This window comes from Grammomys surdaster, unplaced genomic scaffold (genome assembly GCF_004785775.1).
Source record: "Grammomys surdaster isolate TR1022 unplaced genomic scaffold, NIH_TR_1.0 169, whole genome shotgun sequence".
Classification (NCBI taxonomy): Eukaryota; Metazoa; Chordata; class Mammalia; order Rodentia; family Muridae; genus Grammomys; species Grammomys surdaster.
In genome coordinates, this window is record NW_021604617.1 from 16,929,265 (window position 1) to 16,942,713 (window position 13,449).

The 13,449-nt window shown below is 44.2% G+C and overlaps 1 protein-coding gene across 3 annotated transcripts in view; it reads left to right on the plus strand.

The window, feature by feature from the left end:
- Window positions 1-2,062, plus strand: part of Paqr8 (progestin and adipoQ receptor family member 8) — a 41,648-nt gene extending 39,586 nt beyond the window's left edge. For all 3 annotated transcript variants that reach the window (XM_028766741.1, XM_028766743.1, XM_028766742.1), the window contains exon 3: window positions 872-2,062. In XM_028766741.1, coding sequence (XP_028622574.1) covers window positions 915-1,979 — 1,065 coding nt within the window. In that variant the 5' untranslated portion in view covers window positions 872-914 and the 3' untranslated portion in view covers window positions 1,980-2,062. The remainder of the gene's footprint in view (window positions 1-871) is intronic.
- The last annotated feature ends 11,387 nt before the right edge of the window (window positions 2,063-13,449 follow it).

Here is a 13,449-nt window from a genome sequence, read left to right on the forward strand (position 1 = left end):
CTCACTGCAGTAACAGGCCTGGAACATGACAAGACTTTGCAGATGGGTACCAATATACCCAACACGTTTGTTTTTCAAACAGTGATGACTTTACACTGCCCAGATACTCCACAGTATGCACAGCTCTTTCCAAATCTCACTGGTAAATAATCTGCCTTTAACTTCAACGTCGGCCAATTACTTACCTTAGATTTTAAAGTTTCCAGGGAGATTAGTGAATAGTTACAGATTAGGTGGGTGCTGAAGAAATAGATGCCGTGTTTGTTTGTTTACTTTTGGCTTTTCGAGACAGGGTTACTCTGTGTAACAGCCCTGGCTGTCCTAGAACTCACTATTTGTCTGTCTGTCTGTCTGTCTGTCTGTTTATCAATCGATAAGACATGGCTATATAGCATAGGTGACCGTGAGTTGTGGAACTCAGCCTGGCCTCCAACTGACAGCCTTCAGAGTATTGGGATTATAGGCATATGCCATCATTCCCAACTGAAAATTATTCTTTTATTTTAATCCACTTAATAATCCAAGGACAACTTATTGATTACATTTAAGTAGTAACTAGGGAATATAGTGGTCTTTACTTTCTAGGTATCCTTAGCTTTTATTACAGGGTCATGCGGGACTACCACAGCCGTTATACAAGAGATGCCTCTCCCTCACACTGTAGACAACAGTAACCAAGGAGTCTGAATGCTGCCACAGTGACGGAGGATGCTGCAACTCCACAGTACAGATAAAGAAAACGAGGCGCAGAGAACCCATCTGGAATTCCGTGCTTCCCGGGTTGTCTGAGCAAGCCGTGCTCCATTATGAAAAGATATAGTTACTTGGCCAACTTAGCTACATTCTCTCACTTTTCCTCTCTTTCCTTCAGGTTGTCTTACTAAGCCCTGAGGAGCCCGGGGGCCACTGCTACCATGACGACCGCCATCCTGGAGCGCCTGAGCACCCTGTCTGTGAGCGGGCAGCAGCTGCGCCGTCTGCCCAAGATTCTGGAAGAAGGGCTCCCCAAGATGCCATGCACCGTTCCAGAAACCGACGTGCCCCAGCTCTTTAGGGAGCCGTACATCCACGCGGGCTACCGCCCCACGGGGCACGAGTGGCGTTACTACTTCTTCAGCCTCTTTCAGAAGCACAACGAGGTGGTCAATGTCTGGACCCACTTGCTGGCGGCCCTGGCAGTCCTTTTGAGATTCTGGGCCTTTGTGGAGGCAGGGGCATTGCAGTGGGCCTCCCCCCACACCCTACCCCTGCTCCTCTTTATCCTGTCGTCAATCACTTACCTCACCTGCAGCCTCTTGGCCCACCTGCTGCAGTCCAAATCAGAGCTGTCCCACTACACTTTTTACTTTGTAGACTACGTCGGGGTCAGCGTCTACCAGTATGGCAGCGCATTGGCTCACTTTTTCTATAGCTCCGACCAGGCCTGGTATGAGCGGTTCTGGCTTTTCTTCCTACCGGCGGCGGCTTTCTGTGGCTGGCTATCCTGCGCTGGCTGTTGCTACGCCAAGTATCGCTACCGACGGCCTTATCCAGTTATGCGGAAGATCTGTCAAGTGGTACCAGCAGGGCTGGCCTTCGTCCTAGACATCAGCCCCGTGGCACACCGCGTGGCTCTCTGCCACCTGGCCGGTTGCCAGGAGCAGGCAGCCTGGTACCACACCCTCCAGATCCTCTTCTTCCTTGTCAGCGCGTACTTCTTCTCATGTCCTGTACCGGAGAAGTACTTCCCCGGTTCCTGTGACATTGTGGGTCATGGACATCAAATCTTCCACGCCTTCCTTTCCATCTGCACGCTCTCTCAGCTGGAGGCCATTCTTCTGGATTACCAGGGACGCCATGAAATCTTCCTCCAGCGCCATGGTCCCCTGTCTGTCTACACAGCCTGTCTCTCCTTTTTCTTTTTAGCTGCATGCAGTGGGGCCACCGCCTCACTTCTGAGGCACAAGGTCAAGGACAGACTGATTAAGAAAGACTCCTGAGGTCAGCAAATGAGGAAAGGTGTGGAGGTGGGGTTACTGTGACTTGGAGAAAACTTGACCCAATAATAGAAGTTGACTTTTTATTTTTAAGGCTTCATTTTTTTTAACTTAATATGTATTACAGGCTGAGGATGAAACTCCATTGGTAGAGAGTGCTTGCATAGCATGCAGGAAGCCCAGGGTTTGATCATCCCCAGTGCCACAAAAGCCAGGATAGTAACATCCAAGGAGGCAGAGGCAGGAGGATCAGAAATTCTAGGTCAGCCTCCGACACATAGTGAGTTCAAGGCTAGACTTTGATACATGATACTCTATCTCCAAAAAAAAAGGTTATTATGTATTTTCAAAGGCATAGTGTGACTATGGAATTTCAAATGCAGGCTATTTGAAAGTTATAAAACAGAGCATTCATTTTTCTGTCTGGGTTATATAGCCTTGTTTGGGAAGAGATCTTGGCTAAGATTCATGAGATCCCAAACTAAGGAGAACTGTCCTCACGCGTGAACAGTGAGCAGAATTCTGGTTATGGCTTCCAAAGCCGAGTCCTGAAACTAGACAGATAATCAAACTGGACTGCCAAGAATATTGGCCGTTCTTCACCCTAACAGGACAGCCATCCTCCACTGCTGGTCTTGGCATCTGTGTAAATTGACCCATGGACTCTGTCTTCTTATCAGGATTTCAGATTGTCTAGGGTGGAAAAAAAAATCAGAATCTCCAAGATGATTCCTTGAAACTCTTAGACAGAATGGACTATTCAATTGATCTGATTTCTGGTCTCAACCACTGCACCTCTGGCTCTTCTCTCAGGATAACCAATTAGCTGGCCGATTCGCCTGAAGTACTACTGTTCTCATCCCTAGTCTGCATGGTAACATAAAGAATCCTGAAGCTATTACACTTCCAAGAAATGCTTGGAGCCATGTGAACATTCAGGAAGCTGATTCTCATGTAATACAGAAACATCAACAGATTGAACAGTGCCAAGCCCAAGCCGGGAGACCCAGCCAGCAAACATGATATCCTTGCCTGTTTGCTGCCCATGGGTCCCTTCTAGTTTATACCTGTGGACTGCAGTATTAACTGCAAGCCATCTAGGGTTGTCTGAAGATTTGGTTGTAGGAGACTGATTGTCTGAAGGTTTGAACAGACTCTCTTAAAAGCATGGCTCTAAAGTTCTTCGAGAAAGCTAATTATTTCAAGCGGATCCTAAGATCCAAGGTTCAAGTTTCTGTTAGATGCTGTCCCATGATGGACCAACCTGGCTACCCCAGTTCAGGCTCCTCAAACAGGCAGTTCCATCTCAGATTTGAGAAGAAACAAAGTGGGTCCTAGGACAGGTACATGTGTGCTCACTGTCGTTGGCCCCTGAAGGTCCGCTGAGTAAGAACAAGGCACCTGATGGCCAAACGCACTGTTTGTGATATTGCTGCCGGCGGCTGATGTGAGGGACCGGTGCTTGCTGCTGATATGTTTTGGCCACACAGCTCTCCCTGAGGACCGTCTTCTGTGTGAATCCAGTGAAGGAGGCTGTGGTTGAGGAAGGGCTGAGATGCCTTCAACTCACAGGCTGCTTTTCCGATCAGTATAAGGTCCCTGTGTACTAAAAAGGGAAGCTAAAGTTTTCAACTCCAGATTAATGAACCTCTTCAACTGTTAGGTCACTTGCTAGTCTCCAAACCTTTGTTTTCTATCCTTTTTGTGAGTGATTTGTGAATTTTGTGCCTTACACATGGGGAATGTCTAAACTCTTTATTTTAATATATACACACATGGAATGTTCTGTTTTGAGTTATTGGGACAAGTGAAGAAAAAAGGAACCCCAGAATGCTAGAGTGGCTTGTTGATCAACTATTAATCTGTATTTGGGGGAAGGGTCAACAGGAGTATCCCTACTGCCTTCAAGAAAGCATGTGTCTCCTGCACTGTTTTATTAGATGGGTCTCTTGTTCATTCACAGTCAGGAAGATGAACGTCTATCTAGCCAAGTGATACAAGCTTCCGGTTGTCTAGGCCAAGTTCATGCCAAGGAATGTTATCAAAACTGAACTGGTCTGAACTGAACAAAGGCTGCTTGGGGTGTGTATGTGCAAATGCTTCAAGTAGAGGGTCTATTTAAAATGGGAACCAGAAAGTGTTAGAAATTCTGTTGTTATGGATTCAAAGATTCTTTTAAAAGTTGGTGGGAAACGTGAGAGAGGGACGGGAAGAGGAAGGTGTTTTTGTGGTCGTGTCTGTGAACAAAGAGTTTATTCTTTGTCTTTTCTCTCTCTTTCTCTCTTCCTCTCTTCCTCTCTTTCTTTCTTTCTTTCTTTCTTTCTTTCTTTCTTTCTTTCTTTCTTTCTTCCTAGATCAGATCTCACGGTATAACCCAGGCTAGCCTGGAAATCCTTACGTAGACCAGGCTGACCCTTGAACTCTAGAGATCAACCTGTCTCTGCCTCCCAAGGGACAGGGCTAAAGGTGGGGCGCCACCACTCTCAGCCATGTGGACAGAGATCTGTGTCTTTTCAATGATCCTGCAGCCCAGTGTCAAGCTGAACTCTGTCCCTCATGGATCCGTGATACCATACGTGTAAAAAATGTGAGATACTGGCATTCAATTTTTAGTTTAATTATACAAATATTGCTAACTACTGATTTGGGAACTGTTAAGAAAGAAAAAAGAATGTGATTTTTATGTTGTTGGAACTTGAACCCAAGACTTCAGACCTGTTAACCAAGAGTTTCCCCGTTGACCTACACCCCCCAAGGAACAGTGTATGTATAATAGATATTGGGGGGCATCAGGTGGGGGACTGTGATCCTCCCTGATGAAAACACCAGTATCTAATTGGAATAATGCAAAGGCCCTTACAAATGCATACACAAAATGGGTGATTTTTAACTCTTGAGCTTCCTCAAACAGTGTCATCAAAATGAGCCTATCAGTATGGTAAAGGCTATGTTAGTTTCAAACTAACAACGAAGAATTGTAAAATGGAGTATGCATGCCTCTTGATTTACGATGGTGGGGCTTGCCACCCTGCAAAATCAGCATAATGTAAAAAAAAAAGATATAAGGGAGATAGTTATCTTGCTCTCCCAAACTAGAAATTTTGGTTGTTGCCTCTCTTAAAACCTTCAACCCATTAATATGTAAATGCATCTGATAAAATTAACCTACGAGTCATTTACACTTTCTCATGAATAAAGTTCTTGTGGGTTGATATAAGGCCCTACCTAGTTCAAGAAGAGGGGCCCACAAGATGCGTTTGGGGGTGCCTTGTTTCTCATTTCAGAATCCTGACTTTTGTTTGCCGGTGAAGGCTGCTTCTGTTGTTTCTGGTTTGAGGTGTTTGTTTTGTTTGAGATGGACCTCACTGTGTATCCCAGGCTGGCCTGGAACTCCAAACTGTTTCTCCTGTCGTAGTCGGCCAAGGAGCTGGGATTACAGGCTGCGCCACCACCACATTCAATTCTAATAAACTAATTTTAAAGTTCGTAAAGATGTCAGGGTTACAATTTCAGCTCTTAAGTCTCTCAATAACAATAGTGCAAGCCATGGACTGGAAGCTTGAAACAGAGTTCAGAGACCTTTACAGGAGGGCCGTGTATGTAGCATTGTTTCTGTCGCGCTCCAATTGTTTGGTTACTGCTCTGTAGTTCCACCTGGATCCTCCAGAGGGCGATGTTGTCTTACTCAGTGCTCTCTCAGTGCTTGTTGCCAAGGCTTCGCCGCTAGAACTGTGTTTTGCTTGGTTAAAGAAAACGTCGTGTGGGATTATTTTCTGTCTCTATAAACCTACTTACGTGAATAATCATTAAACAGATTTTGTATGTGGATTTTTGTCGTGTTGGTAATGTAAAGAAAGCTAGCTTCTTTGACTCCTTGACAAGGGCTGCCTGAACCCAAAGCTCATTCTGAAGCTGGGTTTTTATTTAGCCTAACGCTGCCAGATAATGAAAGAGGTTGAACACTAACTACATCCATCTAAAAACTAGGAAGATGTAAAAACCTTCAAAAATAAGTCTACTGCGAACTTCTCTACTTGTAGGCAGAACAAACTACCCTTCGAGAAATGTGGAGCTGATTTCTCTGCGGATTTCAATATAATTTCGTAGATATTCCTAGCTACATTACAATATTATTAAAGACTATGGCCTTTTGCATTGATGGTCTACATTATTTTGAAATACAAAAATTATGAAATTCAAAAAGCAATATAGAACTTTCAGGAACATAATGCCCCATCCTTCACGAAAGTGATGTGGGTTTTTCCACCAGAGTTCATGTGTCTGATTTGTTAAGTTTGGGAAAAGAAATCAAACAGAATAAGCTTGCTAGCATATCTAAAATGGAGGGTTTTGTTGTATCTTGTCCCTTAGAGGAAGATGTGTTCATAGTATCTTAAGATGCCAAGAGGACTGACCAAATCAGGTTTTAACACACCATCCTTTTCCCTTTACATCCGTTTGAGCTTCTGAGTAAGTATGACACAAAGAAGGCCAAAGGGTTTCTATTGATGGCAGGGCAGTGGCTCTCAACTTTTCTAATGACATGACCATTTTAAACATAATCTCATGTTGTGGTGACCCCCAAACCATAAAATCATCTTTGTTGCTACTTCATAACTGTAATTTTGCTACTATGAATTGTAGTATCTGTGTTTTCCGACGGTGATGCATCCCTCTGAAAAGGTTGTTTGAGCCAAAGGGGCCACAACCCACTGCTTGACAACTGCCGATCTAATGGGAATGAGAAAGATGGTGATCTTTCAAGAACTCATTGTAACGTCCAATATTTTCCCTTCAGAAAACTTCAGGGCCCAGCTAATCAGAAACACCAGCTCCAAATATTTGCAGTCTTCTTCAGTATGTATGAAACAGTCCTGTGCAGCCTGAGGCTTTCCAGAATCTCACCAGAACTTCTGGTCCCCGAACACCTCCTAAGTGACAGTGGGCCGTGCTGTTCCTTTTGCAGTTAAAGTGAGCTGACTCCACACGGTTCCTTGGCTATCCAAGAGAATACTGTGTGCTCCTCACGGTCAGCCTGAGTGGATCACAAAGTCAGATCCACTGAGTTTCTTGAAAATAGTGTTGGATCCTTACATGAGAAAGCTGTCTGATAATCTTGCCTAGTCCCAAATCCTCCTCACATGTCACTGGGATCGTCCTTTGCCCAAGCAATTGGCTTCCCCAAAGGATAAGAGCTAAGAGTAGAAAGATGGAGTTTTACAACGGTTCTCCCGCCTCTCAAGGAACCATTTTGTAGACTGGTAGGAAGGTGGGTGTTTTGTTGTTTTTTTTTTTTAAGCAATATCTGATTATTGAAGAAAATGTAGAAAAGTGAGAAGAAAAGAGAACCTATAGGCCCATTTAATAACATGTTTGGGGAGTAAAGGAAAAGCTTTTTTCAAAACATTTTCAATCGTAAAATGGACATTAATAATGCCATGAAAAACTTCCTGGGGGCGGGGGAAGGAACTAAAGATTTTTAAGCAACCAACTACTTTCATTTTATAAAGTACAAAATCAACAGTCTTCAGTTCAGCTTCCAGGAATACCAAGAGCTCCATTACACTCCCTTCTGACGTTACAATATGTAGGTAACCTGATGACACCGGTTTAGCAGACAAAGTCGGTGGCACACTGGCTCTCCTGTTGAGAGAATTGTATGAAATGCATCCACAGACTTAAATGCCTTGCAAGAGCCGTGCTAGAGAGCCTTTGGCCGGGGCCCAGCCCACCCAGCCCGCCCAGCCAGTGAACTGCATATGTGAATCCACTGATAGTCATCAGCAAACAGCTAGGACTGCCGGGCACCAGACTTTGCTCTAAGTACCTGGGACCCAGTAGCAAAGAAAACACACAATCCCCTTAGTTGTAGAGAAATAGAAAACTTGAGTAAATGAAGTATTTGGTATGTTAGAAGTTGTCAGTGCCGGGAGAAATAGAGCAAGGAAGAGAGGTGGGCTAAAGGGCTGGGCCGAATGTACAGGTTTGGTTTAGTTTGGTTTATGAGCGTAGTGTTTTTCCTTTAAGTATATCTGTGCTTCCAATTTGTATAGGGCCCATGGAAGCTAGAAAAGGGCACTGGATCTTCTGAAACTGGAGTTCCTGGTGGTCGTGAGCCACCACGTGGTTGCTAAGAATTGACCCTGGGGTCCTCTGCAAGAGCCACCGTCAGCTCTTAAGAGCCGAGCCATCACCCCAGCCCCTATTTGGTTTTCATACAGAGTCTCATGCAACACAGATTGGCTTCAGACTTGCTACATAGCTGAGAAGGACCTGGAACTTCTGGTCCTGCTGCCTACAACTCCAGAGTGCTGGGATCATACATTTGGGCCTCCAAGCAAAGTTTTATGCAATGATTCTGGACACATCTGGGGCTTTCTGATGGCTGGGCAAGTGCGTTAACAATTGAGTGACATCCCCAGACCCATCAGTCGTGAAGGGGAGGTGAGGACACTGGCTATGCTTTGTCCAACGTGTGCCAGTTTAGAAAGGAGATTGGTGAGAACAGAGGAAGGGGGCTAGGATGGAGCACATAAGACCTTATGGGGACTTTATTATAACTTCAGGAAATGACAGGGTGGGTGTTCCGGTAGCCTTTAATTTTTTTTAAATTACCACTTACTCATTATGAGCCTATTTCCTTCCATTCACACAAAACCAGGTTATTGTTGAGTTCTTTGATTCATGCGTCTGGCCCAGCAAGCTCTTGCCTTCCTGTGAGCACCCTTTGGGTGTGAGTGTGAGTGTGTGTGTGTGTGTGTGTGTGTGTGTATGTCAGATTGTTCCCAGAGTATGCTTAAACTGCCCAGGATGCTGGGCTCTACTTCCTAGAAAGTGCACTTCCACTTGGAGCATTGCTTCATTTTGTTAACATTTGAATTGTACTCTGGGTAATTTTCTGGGCAGACACAGAGTGACACATCCTCAGCAGAGTCTATATAACTAACAGTAACAGCTTATATGATACTTGTCTGATCCTGGGTTTTTCTCTCAATTTCTTTTACACATACACACCCCCAATAACAAGCCTGTTGGTAGTTTCTGTTTTTATTGCCCCCACTTTACAATAAGGAATCGAGGCATACGTCAAATAAATTAACACAGGACTACCTGGTTTGGTAATAGAATTTTCCAGAAACTCAGGCCTTTGGATCTGAAGCTCCCATTCTTTTCCATCAGAATCAAGCAAACACAGAAAAAAAAAATGTCCCCCCATGTCATTGTGTGAACTAGAAAAACTTTTAAATTGAGAGGAGAGTATGATGAAGATTCCCTCTACATCCTTTCAGTAAGTAAAACAAACCTCTGTGTGCAGTTCTTGGTGCATGTCTGCACACACTGGTCACACTTTCTCTCAGAGCGACACTGCTGGGCTGGCTGATACCAGAGATGAAATTCCATATGTGCTCCATGCCAGGATTCAGCTATAATCCCCAGAAAGACTTTCTAGACCGTAAACCTTCTTAAAGAGCCACCAACTGGCCTAAAATTATCTCTCTGTGTTTCTTTAGGGAGCACAATGCTGTAAACACATCCCGTTTCTCATTCACGTAGATTTGAGCATGATTCCAGGCTGAGACAACTTCTTAAAGACAGCTAAAGAAATATATGTTTCATGGACTGTCTCTTAGAGTCTGATTCTGATATAGCAATAATACCATAGTTTGGCTCTTGGGGCTGTTTGCCTTCAACAGACACTGTTGGCAGTTAATTCCTACCGTTTCACAACGAGCAGGATGCTGTGGGTTCTATATAAAGGCCAGCACCCTCTCTCTGGGCTCCCACCCATCTCCCTCCAGAGCAGAGCATCTTTGTGTTTGGGAAGGCTTTCTCTCCACCAGTATGGAGTAAGATGTGTTCCATCCTCCCAGGGACATAGAGGTAGAGAGGGAGTTCTGCTGTATCTTGAGTAAATTCTTGTGTTTCCTTCCACATTTCTTTCCCTAGTACCCAGTTCCTGTGATCACAGACTCTCCTAGGCAGCAGGGAACAGGGTCCCCAAACCACAGGCAGGCCTGCCTACTCGTCCTTTGTCACTATGGTCCCCAAGTCTACAGGAGAACCCTCACCATGTCTTTTCCCTTCCCAGCTTAATTCCCAACTGTTTTGTGTCGCGTCCTACAAAAAGTATGCCAAAGGGATACTTTGCTGTGCAAGCCCAAAGACTTGAGTTCAATCCCCAGAACCCATGTTTTTAAAAATGGGTACCATGTTGAACACTTGTAATCTCAGTGCTAGACAAGGTGGGGGGGGGCGGCCGATGGGGATGGTGGAAAAAGAGCATGGAGACAGGAGGAGCCTTAGTCTTCCTGGTCAGTCAGCCTAGTTAGCAATCTCCAAACCACAGAGAGACCTTGTTTCAAAATGAAACAGACAGCTCTTGAGCAATCCCTGAGGTTGTTCCCTGGCTGTCACATACCTGAGCATGTACATTTGTGTGTGTGTGTGTGTGTGTGTGTGTGTGTGTGTATGTATGTGTATACTATTGTGTGGCACTATTCATGGGAAGCTGTGAATGTCTGCTCACCCCAAATAGGGAACTAATGACAAATGAAAGTATGGATAGCACACAATGTTTAATTCCCAGCACCCACATGGTGGTGCCTCATCACCTGTAACTCCAGTACCAAGGGATTTGGCGCCCTCTTCTGACCTCCTCAAGAACTGTACGCTCACGGCACACAGACATTCCTGCAAGCACCCCCACACACACACACACAAAAATACTTTTTACGAGGTCCCCCTCCCGGTTTGTTTTTAGTGGCACGTTAATCTTACCATCTACAGCTTTCCCAGTCTCCAGCCACCCTCCAAACTATCCATTCGGAATTCTCAACCAGACAAAGGTTACCACAGTCATTGCACTTACAAGATGCCAGTAACAAGAGAGCTGACACGTGCTGACTCATTCTATGCCCTCAACAACCTTATGATTTTTATTAGTATGGCTATTATTATCATTGGCTATTATTATACCATTATTTTGCAACTAGGGTGAGGTTAACAAATTTCCAGTAGGTCACAGAACTGGCAAGTGAGTGATAAAATCAGGGTTTTTTTTTCTTCCCAGACAGGGTTTTGTGTGTGTGTGTGTGTGTGTGTGTGTAACTTTGATTGTCTTGGAACTCCTTCTCCTCAAAGTCACAGTGGTCCACGTGTCCCTGCCTTCCAAGTGATTTAAAGGTTTTAAAGGCATGTGCAGCCATCGCCTGGCTAGAATCAGAATCTTTACTTTTCTGGTCTTCCCCATCCCCCCCCCTTCTTTTTCTTTTTTTTTTTTTTCCTTCCTCTCTACTCCTCTCCTCTTCCTGCTCTTGCATTATGGAGAAACTTCCAACATAGACAAAATCAGAACTGTATAACGAATCCCTAGGCAATCAAGTCAACAATTATCCACTTGTTGATAGTCTAATTTCATTTGCATCTGCATCCCATCTTTACCCCTTTACATAGTATTTTGAAGCAAATCAGGTACTTTCCCCCCAAGATGCTTCCTTGTTTATTTTTAAAGGATGAAGATTTCTTCTTGTTTTTTGTCTATGTGTTTTTTTTAATGTCTACTTTTGTACTTATTCAGAGACTGGGCGACCGGCCATCTGTGGCCCAGATTGGCCTAGAATTTCCTATGTAGCCTAGGCTAGGCTGTCCTTGAGCTTGTAGCAATCCACCTGCCTCAGTGCAAGGATTATAGGAATCCGACATTTGGTTGAGGTGAAATGTTTTCAAAGTAAATATCATAGTACTTCTACCATGTCTAAAATACTAACCAATTCCTTGACATCATTAAATATCTAATATTTGATTTCCAGTGACTTTTCAAATGCCATAACTAACATGAGGTTTAATTGTATCAAGGTCCCAACAGAGCTCACACTGCCTTTGGTTGGCTGTTGCTGATGGTTCTTTTAATCTGTACGGTCCCTTCCATCTGGAATGCATTGGTAGAGCAAGATATGTCTTAGAAATGTCAACTACTCCAGCCAGCTACTTTATCCTGTCTGGGGTTCCACCAGGACTTCTCATTGCACAGATTTCAGGAAAGAGCTTGATGTGTCAATATAGTCAGAGGAACTCACTCACTGATTTCACAAAACTAGTATATATATATATATATATATATATATATATATATATATATATATCGTCTCTCTCTATGTATCTATCTCTCTATCTCTATCTCAATCTCTATATCTTAGTTAGGGTTTTACTGCTGTGAACAGGCAACATGACCAAGGCAACTCTTATAAGGACAACGTTTAATTGGGGCTGGCTTATAGGTGCAGAGGTTCAGTCCAGTATCATCAAGGTGGGAACATGGCGACATCCAGGCAGGCATGGTACAGGCGGAACGGGGAATTCTATATCTTCATCTGAAGGCTGCTAGCAGAATACTGACTTCTAGGCAGCTAGGCTGAGAGTCTTGAAGCCCATACCCACAGTGATACAACTACCACAACAAGGCCACACCTCTGAATAGTGCTACTCCCTGGGCCAGTTATATTCTAACCATGACTATATAATATATGTGTATATGTATGTAATGTGTGTGTGTATGTATATGTAAATACATCTGTTTGGGGTCTGGTGAGAGAGTGACTAGCTACCAAACCTGAGCACCAGAGTCCAATTTCTAGTGTCCAGTGTGGAGTCCATTCCACATGGTGGAAGTCCAATTACCTTGTATTGTCTTCTGAATGACATAGAAATGCCACACTCACTTGTACACATACACTAATCGTACACAATCCCTGTGATGGCTAGTGTTAATTGTTAACGTCAAAATCTAGACTCTCCTGGGAGATGGCCCCTTGGGCATGCCATGGGGCATTAGCCTGATTGTATTTGAGGTGGGAAAACCCGTCCACTGTGGTTGGCTCCTTGCTTGTCTTGGATACTGACTGGACTGACTGTGTAAATGGAGACAGGGTTGAGCAGCATCATGGTTCTCGCCCTCTCTGCTTCCTGACTGTGGATGTAGGTGGCCAACACCGTGAAGCTTTTGCTGTCTTGCCTGCTATGAGGGGCTCTACCGTGAACGTAAACCTTTTCCCTTAAGTTGCTCCTCTTCAGAGTGTTTTGTTTTTTAGATCACAGTAACAGAAAAACAAACCAAGACAGTCTGCAACTCAAGAACAATTCGTGGGTATTAACTTTCATCTTATTTTAGATATGAGAGCACAGAAGACTCGAGAAGGTACTTGGCTTCAGTTTATGCAAACACCCTTAGTTTTATGGAATGGCATCCCCATTCCGTAAAGTTCCTCAGGCTAGCCTTGAACTCTCTATACAGCTCAGTATGGTAAACTTGTCATCCTCCTGCCTCAGCTTCCTGATTGCTAGAATCACAGGACCTGGATTCCCTGTTGTTTTAAAGCCAACATTTGGAAGCCCAAAGTATATTCGATATTAGTATAATCATCTTTACAACTCTCTCTCTCTCTCTCTCTCTCTCTCTCTCTCTCTCTCTCTCTCT